The following is a 15,088-nucleotide window of genomic DNA, read 5'->3' as shown; positions in this document are numbered from 1 at the left end:
AATGGCATCTTTTAGAAGTTTTTTTATAGGCCATTTATTTAATCAGGGGTGATGGATCGCTGATAATCCTAGAAACTAGAATGCAGGCAACACCTGCCTATTGGAGGAGTGGGGGCTAAATCCCATGGGGTCAGGAATAAAGAAAGATGTCAGACAGTTAGGGTTTTAATCAGGACAGAGTTTTCCAAGCTGACAAGCAAAGGAAAGCCTTGAGGAGGTGCAAGTAAACCGGGGGGTGGGGGTGGGTGGGGGGTAGCTGATGTTGCCTTCTAAGATGATCACATCTTTTGTTTTTGTGCCTGTTCTACCATGCCCATTTGTGCATATACATTACAAAACCCAAATCTTCAGTAGCACTTTTTCACAAATGCACCAAAGATTCGAATCTATCCTGGAACGTCGTTCCAGGTGGGAAAATGAGGAGTATGAAATTCTTGTACAATTAATCTTTCCCAACTATTTTGATAAGAGGCGCTATCAACTTGGCCCTATGAAACTGTCTCACTTACCCCTCCGACGTGCTGTTCTGCTGCATTGGCCTGCAGCTCTCACTAGTAATTGCAATGCATATTTTACTGGAAAAAATTCCAAATCCTTGCATGTTTTAGTTTTGAGCTTTGGCCCTCCCGTTCTTGAATGAGGAGCAACCATTTTTACATAGTGCTGCTCTTTTGGCATTTTAGAACATTTTGCTTTTAGTAGTCGTTGAATGGGCAGTTTCCTTACTGGACATTGTATTTATATGATACCTTGGAAAAGTACATCATATTTTCTGCATATCAGATAGATAGCAAAATTTTGGTGCATGTAAAGATAGACAAATTACTGTTCAGGAATGACACCACGTTGTTTTTCAGTGATTTTGGAATGCACATTAATGTTATCATCTGTGGAGTAAACATTAAAACTCGCTGATAAAGGAATACAGCGGCTGGCTAAGAAATTTAGATCCAAAGAGCAATTGGCTCCTGGCAAGTCAGGTCCAACTGACACACCTGGCTAGCAAATAAGGAGAGACTGGAGCAAAGAGCTCAGGAGGACTGGAGAGGGTGGGGTTTGGTAGGTGAATCACATTTCCTGGGGGAAGGAGAAGGTGGAGTTTGGCCTTTTGTTCTGGGGCCTGAGGAGCTGGTCAAACAGGAAGAGCTGATTTCAAATTGCTGCTGTCTGTGGGAGGAGTAGGAAGGCTGCTGCAGGGGAACAGGCACTACCGCGGAAGAGCACGAAATCAAAATCTGTGGCTGGGCGGGGAGCAGCAAGGCTGTCTGCTCCAACAAACTGCAGGGACAAGGATTCTGGTCTGATCCAAAACTGCCAAGATGTGTCGGCTGGGTGAGTGGGCTCCTCTCTGAGGTTAAAGACAATGGGCGAGCAAGGCCCCAAATGACCTTCCTCACCAAGGGGTTGCAGTTTGTGATGCAAAAAGCTTATCCTAAGGAGATGTGGATCTGTCTGGAAGATGATGCTGGAGCAATCCTGTGCAGTCTGAGATGTGTCTCAGTGTGGCCTGAGACTTTGCGAGGGATAAGAATGCAAGAGCGCCAAAAGGTTCCTTGCTGGATCAGATCAGTGGCCCATCCAGTCCAGCTTCCTGTCTCACACACTGGCCAACTAGTTGCTCTGGAGGGCCAACAAATAGGGCAGTAGATGCCAAGGCCATGCCCTGATGCTACCTCCTGATGTTATTCAGAGGTGTACTGCCTCTGGATGTGCCCGTTTCCTTTAACTATGGGGCCAGTAGCCATTTTCAGACCTCTCCTCTTCCCCACGTGTGTCTGATTGCCTTTCAGCCTTGGGGCACTCCTGACCCAGCCATCACAGGGTGCTTTTTCAGCAGGCTGAAGTGCATTGCTTTTCGAGACGGGTCGATCCCATCAAGGGGCAGCAAAGGTTTTGCATTAGACCTGAGCTTTCACTAAGGGACAAGCACTCACTGGCACCTGTGATGGTGGAACTAGGGCCTGCAGGAGGTCAAGGAATAAAAAAAAACAGGCACAGTTGAGCACATGTGAAATGTCTTTCTCATTGAGCATGTGCAGAGTGTCTTTCCCACCACAGAGTCGCCACAGTGCTCCAGCCCCATTCTTCTAGGACTGGGAAGCTTGCAGCTCCCAAAGTGCATTTTTCAGGGGGGTTGAACCCTGGCACTGTGTGTTGGTTTGAGACTTTGATAGCTTTGTCTTTTATTTGCCGACCCCTTTCTCTCAAGAGCCAGAGTCACAGGATTGCTATGCTTGGTTGACATAATGGCACCAATTTGGTCAATGAAGTGTGTAGACTTTGTATGAATATTTCATGACCAGTCTAGAATCTGACAGTTGGAGTTCCAAGAATGTTGGCGTTTGAAAGAATGAGGCTGTGTTCATGCATGCAGACAAAAATACTAGCTATGGTGAGAGTCCATAGATTATATTGAGATGTAATATGCCTCTCTTCTCTGCTGTTGGCACAAACTGGGATGCATTCACTCATAAACTGAAAAAGGAGGTATTGGGTCATTGAGTGCTCTGTTCACTTAATCTGCTTCAACTTTCACATGGATTGGAGATGGGGAAGGGGAGGTAGAGGACAGGCAGTGGGATTATTTGACTCAAAGATGGAAAAGGTATGCTGTAACAGATGAAGGAAAGTGCTAATGCTGGAGGAAGTGACTTGCCCAAGACTGTCTGGTAAGTCAGTGGCATAACAAACTGCCAGCTTCTCCTTCTGCTCTAGGAATCAGCAGGCATAGAACCTGGAGGGATGTTGTGGTGATGGTTATGAAAAATATTTGCACCATGTTAGTGATGAAAAGATGCTTCACAGATGAGCAAAACGAAGGGGAAAAGCGAGAAAGAAAAGACGGGTCTCTGACTGCAAGGAACATACAATCTAAATTTTCACAGTCAGGGGAATGACAATGGGAAGGGCAGGAAGAGCTGGAGCTGCCTGGGCGATATCCTGCCCACAAAGTCTACCATCTATTTACTTGCTAGAACAGGTTTTTGAACAGCATCTCTTCCTCTGCATGCTGACCTGGCAGCAAAGAGAGTATAAATTGCTAGTACCTTCCTGTCCCAAGTACTCCCTCCCCACCAAGCAGCTGATTGTCTGCAGACTTTGAGATGTGCTTACAGGAAGATGACCCCACCAGGTATTTGCTGTTTAACAAGTGGTTAATCTTTAAAGAAACAGGCTTGTTTTAAAGGAAATTTCAATTTGCAGAGGACTTCCTTATAACTCTTGAGTCAATATGCTCCAAGGAACCCTATAAACCCACTGGATGCAGCTTGCTGTGAAACTCTCTCTCCTGGGTTTGTGGAAGGGCCAAATCCAGGTTGATTGCTCCATCAAAAGACAGTGTCAGGAAAAAGAAGTGAAAAGTTTCCTGCTCCTCCCACTCAACTGTGCACCCAGTTGGGCTCTGCAAAACTTTAGCACACAACACATACTTAATATCTAGACTCCATTGCCACAATGTTGTATCATGCTAATCATTGGAAAGGCCTGGCTAAGGGCTGCCTCACATGTATATGAGAATGGATAGCGTTGCTGCACACTGCAGGTGATGGATTCCAGTTTTGCACGAAAGCCTCCCTGCAAATAGAAAGCTAGCACAGCATGCTTTTACCCTCTTTCTTTGCTGCCTGTGCTGGTTTTCTGTTTGCAGGGAGGTTTTAATAGAGGGGGGCCAGTTGATAATGCAATGCCCCTTTGCTTCTCCACTTGTGCTCTGAAATGGGGACAGCACATCATGCTGCTTCATTCATCTGCATGTATGCCTCAAATTTGAAATGCAATTCCAGCAAGGCAAAACCACTTAACTATGGGATTTTTGTCCTTGCATGGCATCTCCTGGAAACAGGGCTTGCTACCTGTGCAAAGTGGCTTCATGGCAGGTGTGCTGATTTACCAAGTTTATATGAGGTACTCTTTGTGGCCCAAGACCCACAGGGTGTGCTCTTGCCTCACCAACACCATATTTAAATCAAACAGAAGATGGTTTTAGTTAGGGATTAGGGAGACTGATGAAGGTGAAAAGGGTTTTACTTACTAGTCCAGTATTAAGACTAACCAACTTGACTGTAGCATAAGCTTTCGAGAACCACAGTTCTCAAAAGCTTATGCTACAGTAAAGTTGGTTAGTCTTAAAAGGTGCTACTGAACTCTACTATTTTGTTACTACAGACTAACACGGCTAACTCCGCTGGATCTAGTCCAGTATTGGCTCTCCAAGGCTGCTGATAAAGATGTTTCTGGTGGCTAACAGCTGTGATAATAAAAGAGAACCTCCATGTTCAGAGGCAGTATACTTCTGGGAACCAAAAACCCCTGGGGATAGTTGTCATCTCGTCATCTCAGTACTTACAAATACTCTGAGTTGGTTGGCCCCTGCACTCGTCGCTCCAAATGTTTTCTTTCCCAGCATAGCTGAGGGATCCTTTCCCTAGCTAGCCAGAATCCCCTTCTACAGGAAGGCCGAGGCCTGGCATTGCCAGGTGCCAGACTCAAGCCCCCTCTGGCAGGGTGTGGCTAGGCACTCTGCTTGTGAATAGGGTTGCCAGCTGTCTGGAGGGGGGGGAGTCCTGTTTAATGGGATATTCTTTACCAAGTGGTATCATTTACCTCCCTGCCATGAAAAGCCTAGGCTGTTAGTTTTCACACATTAAGCTTCTATTCAAGGGGCAGGACCCTTTTACACCAAGCCTGCTGGTGATCATACATGTGAAGAACTGCCACTTCCCCTAGAGTTGCCAACCTCCAGGTGGTGGCTGGAGGTCTCCCAGAACAACAACTCTTCTCCAGGTGACAGAGATCAGCTCTCCTGGGGAAAATGGCTGCTATGGAGGGTGCTCCTCCCCAAAGCATGTCCTCGCCCTTGCTCCACCCCACAAATCGCCAGGAATTTCCCAACCTCCCTGCAACCCTCGGGATGGTATAGGAACCCCCACTTCTGCAGCCTGAAAGAGATCTCAGTCCCCTTCTCCCCTTTGCCCTAGCAAACAAGCACAAATAGGGGAACAGGAGTAGAGTGGGGGGCGTAGCTCTGTGAACTGCAGGGGGGAATGCAGAGAATGCATTCCCGCAGGCTTTGGGTTGCTTTGACCCCTCTAACCCTTGGCCTCCTGCCCTTCCCACAAATCCTCACCGCACACTCTGGAGGCAGAATCGGCTCTGACATCATAACAGGATCTTGTGGCCCCTTAAAGCCACACAGGTTTCCTCTGGGCAGAAGACAACGTGGGCCTGTGGTGGTCCCCAAAAGCATGGGCCGACAAAACCATTGGTTAGTTTTTAAGGAGCTGCAAGCACTCCCCGCCCCGCAATGAGCTGCATCAAAGATATATAAGCATGGCTCTAGCATTTCTCAGTATGCAAGCTACTTATAATTCCTTATCCCAGTTATGTCAAGAATCTTGTGAGAGAAACAGAATAATAATAAAAATAATTAATAACTACTAATAATAAACATTTGTGACTGGGGAGAATAAAGATGTTGCTTTAACCTTGATTTTAGTAATGTTTATCTTTTTAATACTTAATTTTCACCTGTATCTCTGCAACATAATAGACCCCATTTTTTACAAACTACAAAATGACAATACTTTTTAAAAAGCATGCTTAAAAATGCAAGCCATTTATAAAACGATGTAACAGTAGTATGTTAAAGCTGCACTGTACATTACAGGAATTTAAAAAAAAATGTTTTGTCATTCCCCACAATTTTCCACATGGTTGAATCTTGGAAGGCCACATCCAGGGAAGATGCTCCATAACCATTAGTCCATCTAGTCCAGTCTGCTCTGGGAGCAATCCTAGCCAAGCAATCCCATTTCATTCAACAGGGCTTACTCCTAGGAAAGTGTTTTTAGGATTGCTATCGCTGACTGTTTCAGGTGGGTAGCTGTATTAGTCTGCAGTAGAAGAGCAAGATCCAAGTCCAATAGCTGCTTGCTTAAAAACCAACAAGGAATCCAGGCTATAAGCTTTTGAGAGTCAAAGCTCCCTTTGTCAGATACAAGGGAGCATTGATTCTTGAATGCTTATACCATTAAAATCTTGTGGGTCTTTAAAGTGCGGCTGGACTTGAATCTAGCACTGTCTCTGACTGGCAGCCACTGACCAAAGTCTGAGGTGGCATGAGGTTTTTGCTGACACTTTATATCCTTTTAACTGGGGTATGTCATGAATTTAACCCAGGGATCTCCCATCCACAGAGCAAGTGCTGTGTACCTCCTTATGTCATACTTAGGGTTCTGCTGTCTCCCACCATGGGCATAGGAGGGGAGGATATGGATCCACAGGATGCGAGCCAAAAGAATTCTGACAACCAAATCAGTGCATGCTGTGGCAGCTGATCAAAAGGGTTCCTGGAGCTGCCACCTCCCGGCATGGCCACCATGGGAGATGTAAAGCTTTCATGTGGATTCGATGTATTGGCTTTAATATTCTCACAGCTACATTTTGTTTTACAGTACTTTGAAAGACTACCTGCCTGGGTCCGGGTTTGGGGGAGGGGGGGCTTGTCAACTGTGTGCAATCCAGAAACAAACACAAATACTTCGCTTGCTTCAGATCATCTGGACCCCAGTGGCATCCAGAAGCTCTTGATGAAAACGGGACTCATCCTGATAGTCATCGGCCACCTGAACTTCATTGTCAGTGCTTTGGTTCACGGAACTGTGCTGCGCCACATCGCCAACCCTCAGGATGCCATCTCCCTGCAGTATGCCATCTCCAACATCATTTCGGTGACCTCAGCCATCTTGGTAAACATTTTTTTTTAAACTTGAATGCTGAAAGAAGGAGCTGGGGTGGAAGGGACAATGGGTCTCGAAGCCAGTGCTTAAGCCTGGTCACCTTGCAGGACCAAGCCAAGAGAACTCTGGGCACAAGCTAGGATAGGATCATGTTTAGCTCTGATAAAACAAACCGGCTGCATCCACGGATAAAGTTAATCAGACACTGGAGTCATCAGGAGCATGGCTAGCGCCTACCCCAGTGAAGTCTCTTCTCAGGAATGGTCTTAGGGATTCTGAGGCTTGGGCAGGATGGGGCCCCAGAATCATGGCCACTCCACTGCTCCCCACCCCATTGAGATGGGCAGAAGCTGCCACTGGAAGCCAGTCGCCCGAGCTGCAGGCATGAATGGCGGTAGGAGCCTGCTCTGCTTCTTTCCCCCATTCCTTCAGGAGGGTTGTTGTGGGTGCTTGGGGTCCCTGCCAGCATAAGACCAGAGCAGCTGGCCCTATTGCCCATTGGCCAGGTCGATCCATTCAAAATTCAAAAATGAGTAAATCCGTTTGATACCGTTTACAAGGACCAGCCGGATTGATACAAAACATTGTGCAAACTTTCAAGCTCACCAGAAGTGTTCATCAGGCTGGATTCCATGTTCTTTTTTTTAATTTCTTGGATCAGAAATAACATGTGCAGAGTTAATTGATGCAAACTGAAGGCACTGGATATGCTCTTACTGCAACATTCAGTTTGCCTTTGTCTCACAATCTGGTGTTGCTTCTTTCTTTTTCAACATTTGTGTTCCCTCTGCAGACAATCTCTTGCGGAATAGCAGGCATTGTGCTCTCCAGATACATATCCAGGAAACCCCTGGTAAGGCTCTTCATGTTCATGGCTTCCTGGAGCAAAAATCTCAGTGGCAGGAGATAATTTTTTCCCCAGAATGGAAAGGTCATTCCAGGTTTTCAGCTGTTTGCCCCTCTTCAATGGTTGGCAATTTGATTTTGAGTTTGAAGCTGGAAATCCCCTTTTGTCTTTTCCTTCCAAGGTTGCCAAAAGGTTGCCCATCTGAAGTGCTTGGCAGCTCTGTTACCTGCCCTGTTCGCAGCAGATGATGATAAAAGGGAAAGTTTAAGGGGTGTAAAATGTCTTGGTGGCTGCAGCCCAAGCAATACAGACAGCCTCACCCATCATTGGGTGGTTTCTGTGTTGTGACCCTTATATAACCGTAGAATAATGTTCCGAGATTTGATAGCAAGTCAGATATGTGAATCTTGGAGCCAAGTAAATACACACCTCCAAGCAATTTTGATAGGTTTTATTCAAGGCTTCAGTACCTTTTACTGCAAGATCAACACTAACAGGTGATTTGCTCTTCATGGCTGCATTCATATGACAATTTTTTGCATTTCCTGCGTTGCTGCTGTCAATGCCAAGTGTCTGTACAGTAGGGTTTGCAGCACTTTCTTTCCCCTAGACCCCAACGGTTGCTGTGCCCCTCCCGCATGCCACCAGAGAGTTATATATATATATTTATTTAGTCTTTATATGCCAGATTTCCATAGACTTGTATGAAGTGGCTTGCAAGTAAGACAATACCATAAATCCATCATCAACAACAGAAATGATCGGTATTAAAATCAAGCTCGGGTATGACATAGAATGACCATTGAGCAGCTTAAAAATATCCATGGAACAGACTTTAGGCTAGCAACAGACCATAAAACAGAAAAAAAAATTCCCTCTTCGTTAAAAGCCTGGTGCCTAAACAACTGTAGGTGATAAACTATAGCTACAGGTCAACTGGCAATTTTAAGCTACAGTGAAATATCAGTTACATTTGATATCTGACATATTGTTATAGCTTAAAATCAGGATTTTTTTTAAAAAAAGCTCTCTGATGGTATGTGTGGGTGATGGAGAAATGGCAGTCAAGGCGGGGGATGGCTGAAGCAAGGAACATGGTACTAACATGAGTGGAACTTGCAAAAACGCATGCCTTCCCTTCCTTGTGATTCCCAAGGTGCTTTGATTGTGATCTTTCCCAAACATCCATGCAACTGGGAGCATCACATTTGAAAGCCCTCCTGTATTAAAAAAAAGAAAAGAAAAAAACTCCTGCAGATGCAGAACAGGCAAAGAGAGGGGTTAGGCCCCCTCTAACTCTTTCTCCCTGCCCTCTCTCCCAGGTTTGCTTTAACTGCTACAGACCAGTTTTGTACATTTCAGAGAACCCTTGAGAATCCAAGGAATAGCTCTGGGATATTCCAGCTCTCAGATCTTTCCATGCATTATCCTTCCCCCATATTATATCTTTTGGTGCAAGCCGTTGGACAGTTGGCCCTCTATTTGCCCCCTGGTTCTAGGCAGCTGTGCTTGTTTCCTTTCTAAATGGTACACAAAATGTTCTCTCTGTTGCAGAGATGGGTGGTCTTCTCCCTTAGCATCAGCAGCGCCTTCCTCTCCTTGTTCTGCGCAGTGGGGCTGGCGGTCTCCATCGTTCTCACGTTTGTTAACAACGGGCATGCCCTGCTGGCCTTGTGCACTTTTGCCGACGTGGACTTCATCCAGATTGTGCACGAGTGCCCCTTTGACCCTACCCGAGTCTATGTAAGTGGTGTGTGTGTGCACGTGCGTGCGTGCGTGTTTGGGCAGGATTCCTGCCACAAGAAAGCTCTGGAGAGAAGCAGCAGAACAAGCTCCCCAGGGTGGCTGTGAAATCGCTTTCCTTTTCCCATTCTCATTCCAAGGGTCAATAAGATTTCCACTGTATCTCCAGCCATGGGTCAGGGTCAGGGGTGTGGTTTCCAACTTTCCTCCCTCCAGGAACCCTTTTAATGCCAATTTGTCTGCCAAGGAAGCTCAGCACATCATGGAGGTTTCTTGGGGGGGCACAGTTGAGACAGGGCACCAATGATGCCAGAGGCTGAGCTTCACCAGTGTTTCATACCATGAAATAGTGACACCATTTGGCTTGGGGATGTAGGTTGATCTATGGAGGGCAAGAGACCATGCTTTGGGTTTGGTGCCGGGGACAATGAATGAGATGATCCCATGGTCCCTTTCATTTCTATAATTCTCTGGTTCAAGCCCAGCAAGTGGAGGGGCCCTGACTCCATGGAAAAGCCTCTGCTTTTGATGCAGATCATCTCAGGTTCAATTCCTAGCATCTCCAGTTAATAACAACTGTGCTTCTAGACAGATCAGTGCCCCACTCAGAGCAGTGAACAAATTAGGGTTATTATTATCCCCACAACACAGCTGGGGAGCTGAGGCTGAGAGGGGTGGCTTCTCCAAGGCCACCTGCTGAGCTTATGGCAGGAGTGGGACTTGAACCCGCAGAGTGCTGATACGCAACCCAACTACTTAACCACTGTGCTACAGTGAAGGTGATGTGAAAGACCTCAGCCTGAGGCCCTGGAGGGCTGCTGCTAGTCTGAATAGACAGGACTGACCTTGATGGATTGATAGCTTGATTCAGTATGTGGCAGTTATGTGTAGCATCAGCATTTTGGGGAGGGGCTGCAGCTCAGTGGAAGAGCCTCTGCTTTGCATGCAGGTCCCAGGTTCAATCGCTGGCATCTCCAGTTAAAAAGGCCAGGCAGTAGGAGATGTGAAAGACCTCCACTTGAGACCCTGGAGGGCCACTGCCAATACTGACTTTGGGGGACCAAGGGTCTGATTCAGCAGAAGGCACCTTTAGGTGTTCATGTGCTCAGGGGGTCATCTGCCCTCATCTCCTTTCTTCTTCCTGCAGAGCTCCACACTGTGTCTTTGGGGTCTTTCACTCCTCCTGGATTCTATAGAGATCATCTTCAGCATCCGATGCTTCCTGATCCTGCTAGCAATCTTGAACCTGAGGCTCTGCCGCAGAAGAACTCGCAAGAAAAATGTAAGACTTTCTAAATCCTGGTCCGCTCATTAGGGTTCTTGCCCCCTTGGGCCATGGAGATTTTGTGGTGCCTCCCCAGCCCCCCCCAAAGGTTTCCCTATAGAATTTGCTTCTTCCGTTCTCCAGATTTCACCTGCAAGAAAAAAATTAGGTGGAACCCCAGCTCCCCCAACCCAAACTGGTTTCCCAGAAGATGGCACCTTCCATGCCGCTGGGTGGACTGACCTTGAAAATCCTCAATCGCAAATGTATGAATTTCTCATCCAGTATTCAAATTTAGTTCCATGCCCTCGGAGGCCTTTGAAACACTTCTGAATAATTTGACCTAATTTCCAATAATCAGCAATTAAGCAACTGACTTGTAATTTGCATCTCATTAATTGTGGCCTTACCTAATTTGCAAAATACAACAGAAACAGCCATCCAACGGCTTCGCTAAACTTTCAACCCCTTGGGGGCACTGCAACGTTGCTGAATGCAGGATGTAAAGGTGCTGGCTGCTCCATGGCCTTGTGTGATCCTGGGGGAAATTAAGGCTTGGGAGGGCTAATCCTTTCCAATAAAATGGAGTGGGGTGCCCTGTGGTTTCTGGCACAATTCCGCAGCCCATCGGGCTCTCTGTGTATTCCCCTGGGCTCAGCCCCAAGGGGAGGTTATCAAGAGGAAGAGGGACCAGACTCCAGCGCAGTACAGCTCTCCACCCCTGCTATCCCAGCTTCACCAAGAGACATTTTTCTATGGCATGCCCCTTATGAAAATGGGCCGTTATCAACAGGACTTGTTCCAGTGTCTTAGCGAGGATTTATTCCCACATTGCTTTTATTATTATTATTATTGTTTTTATTTTACTTCATTTATACCCCATCTTTCTTCAGAATGGGGAGCAGCTTACATCATTTTCCTTTTCTCCATTTTATCCTCACAACAATCCTATGAGGGTAGGCTGAGGGTGTGTGACTGGCCCAAGGTCTCCCAGCAAACTTCCACGGCACAGTGGGGAATCGAACCTGGGTTGCCCAGATCCTACTCCATCAGTCCTAGCCACTATACCATGCTGGGTCTCAGTGAAACATTCCCCCAGCTCCTTTCAATAATATTCTAATGACGTTTGTAGTGTTGTATATTGTCGATTGTATTGAAAACTACCCAGGGAATCAGTTTTGGCTAAAAAAAGAAGCCACAATGCCACCCATAGTCAACTCCTCAACTGTCTAGAGAGGGGATATCTGTCCTCCATGCACATAGGGTCTTCTGGTGGCTTCCCCATGCTAATTGCCATACTTCTACTTTCCAGGTTTCACTACAGCTCGTCACAGCTGAGAACCGAGAAGTCTGCGATCTCTTGAGTCGAGATCAAGTGGAGACCGTGTGGCTCTAGTGGCAGCGACGGGCTGTTGACTGTACCGGACAGACTCTTCTGTGCCACCTCCCGGCTTGACCTCTCTCGCCATTCCAAGTCCGGCGGGGCAGATGGCCCGCTCGGTCTAAGCTGTGGGTGTGGCTTCAAGCCCAGCTGGGCCAGCAGCCTCCCTCCCCAGATGCCGAAACCCTTTCCTGCTATAATCAATATGCAGAGGCTGGCGCTGCAAAATCTATTTCAAGCAACTCTTTCCCAAGAACAAAGAGATCAGCTATGCCCAGCTGCGGGCGCTTCTGAACTTTGCCCTTACTGAGCATCTGAAATGTCTGTGCAGGCCGTTGCACTGAGAACAAAAAAAACCCACCCTTTATTTTGAAGGTCTGAAAAAGAAACAAACCCCACAATTCCTCCCCCAACATGCACTCCAGGGATGGGTGGATTAAGCAGCTGCTATGCCGTCTCCGGACTGCTGGGCCAAGGAGGCTCTCAACTCTTTCTGAGGTAGAAAAGGTCCCACAAGGTGATGACGGCTCCTGGGCTGGCTTGCCTGGAGGCCTGCCGAGGAGGGGGCGGGGTAAGGAGCTCACATTGTACATCTGCAAGCAGTAGATGGATCAACTAACTAGAGGGTGCACATTTTAATAGGAGAGAGTTGGTTTTGGCCTGGAATTTGTTTAAGAGAGAACAGGAAACAACCAAGCCAGCCTTTCATTCTGATAAAGACTGATCTTTGTTTGTGGAATTGTGAAGCACTCTGCCTCGTCTTCAGTATCTCAAAAGGGCACCTGTATTGAGGCTTTGGAAGTACACTAATCAATTTGCACTGAATGAGCAAATTGATTAAGTGGCAGCGGGCTTGCAGCTCAGAATCTGTAATTGCTTAAGGATGCTAGTAGCAAGCCAGCCCCTATTGCTGAAGCTCCACACCTTTAGGCGGAGAGTGGCCGGAGAGGCAGCATCTCTCAGGGTACCCAGTGAGGCTTGAAGGGCCTCTACTTGCCAGTCCCCCCACTGTAGTTTCTGACTACTCATTTGCATGGAATACTGGTAATGTTGAAGGTTAATCATGCCTGTTGGTGGAGGTGAAAAACGGGGGCTCTCAAAAAGGGTTGCAAGGAGCAAGAGTCCAGTAGCACCTATAAGACTAACAAAATATATGGTAGGGTATGAGCTTTCATGAATCAAAGCTCACTTCTTCAGATACCAAGATATCTGAAGTGAGCTATGACTCACAAAAGCTCATACCCTACCATCACAAAAGCTCATACCCTACCATCAATTTTGTTAGTCTTATAGGTGCTACTGGACTACTGGACTCTTGCTCTTTTCTACTGCTACAGACGAATGTGGCTGCCCATCTTGATCAAAAATTATTGTGTGTGTGGTCCCCTTGTGGCCTTCTATAAATAACACCGATAGGACATGCACTAAAGTCAGTGCAAGGGAGTGGACAGCAGCATGTTGCCTCCCCCCCACCCTGGCTATGTACAATTGCTGATTCATGCATAGGAAGGACTGCCCTTAGATGCAATCCCTTGAACAGGGACCCCTTGAGAAACAAGCATCCATAGAGGGATGAGAAACAAGCATCCAATTCACTGTGATGTCTGTGCCTTCTTCACCACCCAAGATATCATATACCTGCCCCCTGCTGCCAACCTGTGTACTTCGTGCTCCAATCCCACTTACTAAGCTGTGCCAAAGTAACACACACACACCCAGTGCAGGCCCGAGTACTGCCACTATCTAAAAAGATGGGGAAGAGATTAATGCATGCAAGGTGGGAGGAGCCATAGCTCAGTGGTACAGCATCTGCTTTGCATGCAGGAAGTCCCAGGTTCAATCCCCCCGCATCGCCAGTTTAAAAGATCAAGTAGTGGGTGATGTGAAATACCTCTATCTGGAGACCCTGGAGGGCCACTGCCAGTTAGAGTATATTGACCTGGGTGGACCAATGGTCTGATTCAGTGTAAGGAAGTGTCATGTGTTCAAGGTGACCTTTGGCCTCCCTGCTCTGCCCACCTGTGGCATGCCCAGCGCTAATGCCAGACTTCTGAAGAAGAAAGGTGGGCAAGTTCTTATGTTTTTCCCAAGGCAAGAGACAGTCTGCAGCTGAAAGGCCAGCTGTGCAAGAGGTATGGGGAGACAGGCAGGCAGCCTGCCCTGTAGTATCTGTCTCCAGTTCTGTCTTTCCTGCCCAGCCTTGGCATCCACTGCAACCTCCTGCCCACAAACCTCCGCTTTCATTTCAGACTGGTAAGAAAGTGCCATGCCGAAAGCTAAACTAAAAGGCCCAAATCGTAACCATGGACTTAGTGAAGCATCACTAAGCACGCAGCTGCAAGGTAACAATTGCAGATATTTCCCTGCTTAGTAGGCAGGCTTATTGATTATTGAATCACACAGCATACACAACTGCCCTGTGGTCGTTCTGCCACCTGCAGTGGGAGGTGGGGATCCAGCAGGTTGGTGGAACTGTTTTTGGTGTTCTTGGTAGGGAGGCAAGGGATCCAGGGCTAGCTATCCTGCTCAAGGAGGCATGAGGGCTCAGAGTCTCTCTACACAAGACGCCTCGGTGCGTGTTTGTCAAAGGTAAGGAGAAGCAATGTTAGCTAGGAAGCGCAGTTTTAAAAGACAGAGCAGGCAGAGATTGATCTTCAGAGGGTTAGTTAATTTCATCTTTGCCTCCCTGGAGGCTCTGTCAGTTTCACCTCTCCAATCTAAAGCTGTGTGGGATCACAAGCAGAGGGCAGTGAGGAATGGAAATGGGCTGGAGCTGCCTTCCAGCGCTGGGCTTGGACCTGGAGAGGTTATAATGGGCTGAAGTTTCCCTTCTGGCATTTCACAGCCCCTTCACACAGCTCCAGTGTATAGCAAAGCCTTTGCCCTGCCACTGGCTCTGTCTTTTCAAACTACCCCTCCTGGGTAACATTGCATCTCCTGACACGTATTCTTCATGTGCCAAATGTCTTGTGTAGAGAGACTGTCAGTTACAGTCAAAGCCACAGCATTGCTGCATCTGTCTGTGGCGTATGCAGCCTCTGCTTAGAGCCCACAGGACAGACTGGGAAATTCACCTTGACCCAAGCCAAGGTGAGCAGCCCCATGACTTGGGT

General features: G+C 47.2%; 1 protein-coding gene across 1 annotated transcript; it reads left to right on the top strand.

Moving 5' to 3' along the window:
- Positions 1 to 1,181: 1,181 nt before the first annotated feature.
- TMEM54 (transmembrane protein 54) lies at positions 1,182 to 13,096 on the top strand. Its single transcript, XM_054999644.1, has 6 exons — positions 1,182 to 1,332; positions 6,556 to 6,749; positions 7,534 to 7,593; positions 9,142 to 9,330; positions 10,478 to 10,612; positions 11,907 to 13,096. The coding sequence occupies exons 1-6, from the start codon at positions 1,320 to 1,322 to the stop codon at positions 11,988 to 11,990; spliced, it is 675 nt and encodes a 224-aa protein (XP_054855619.1). The 5' UTR covers positions 1,182 to 1,319; the 3' UTR covers positions 11,991 to 13,096.
- Positions 13,097 to 15,088: the final 1,992 nt, after the last annotated feature.

Source organism: Eublepharis macularius, chromosome 15, assembly GCF_028583425.1.
Source record: "Eublepharis macularius isolate TG4126 chromosome 15, MPM_Emac_v1.0, whole genome shotgun sequence".
NCBI lineage: Eukaryota > Metazoa > Chordata > Lepidosauria > Squamata > Eublepharidae > Eublepharis > Eublepharis macularius.
The sequence above is the reverse complement of the archived record's forward strand: the minus strand, read 5'-3'. Positions and strand labels throughout refer to the sequence as shown.

Excerpts from the sequence above, each read along its gene's own strand:
- TMEM54 (XM_054999644.1), top strand. Across the intron at positions 6,750-7,533 it reads CGGTGACCTCAGCCATCTTG|ACAATCTCTTGCGGAATAGC; the intron begins GTAAACATTTTT and ends TTCCCTCTGCAG. Across the intron at positions 10,613-11,906 it reads GAAGAACTCGCAAGAAAAAT|GTTTCACTACAGCTCGTCAC; the intron begins GTAAGACTTTCT and ends TCTACTTTCCAG.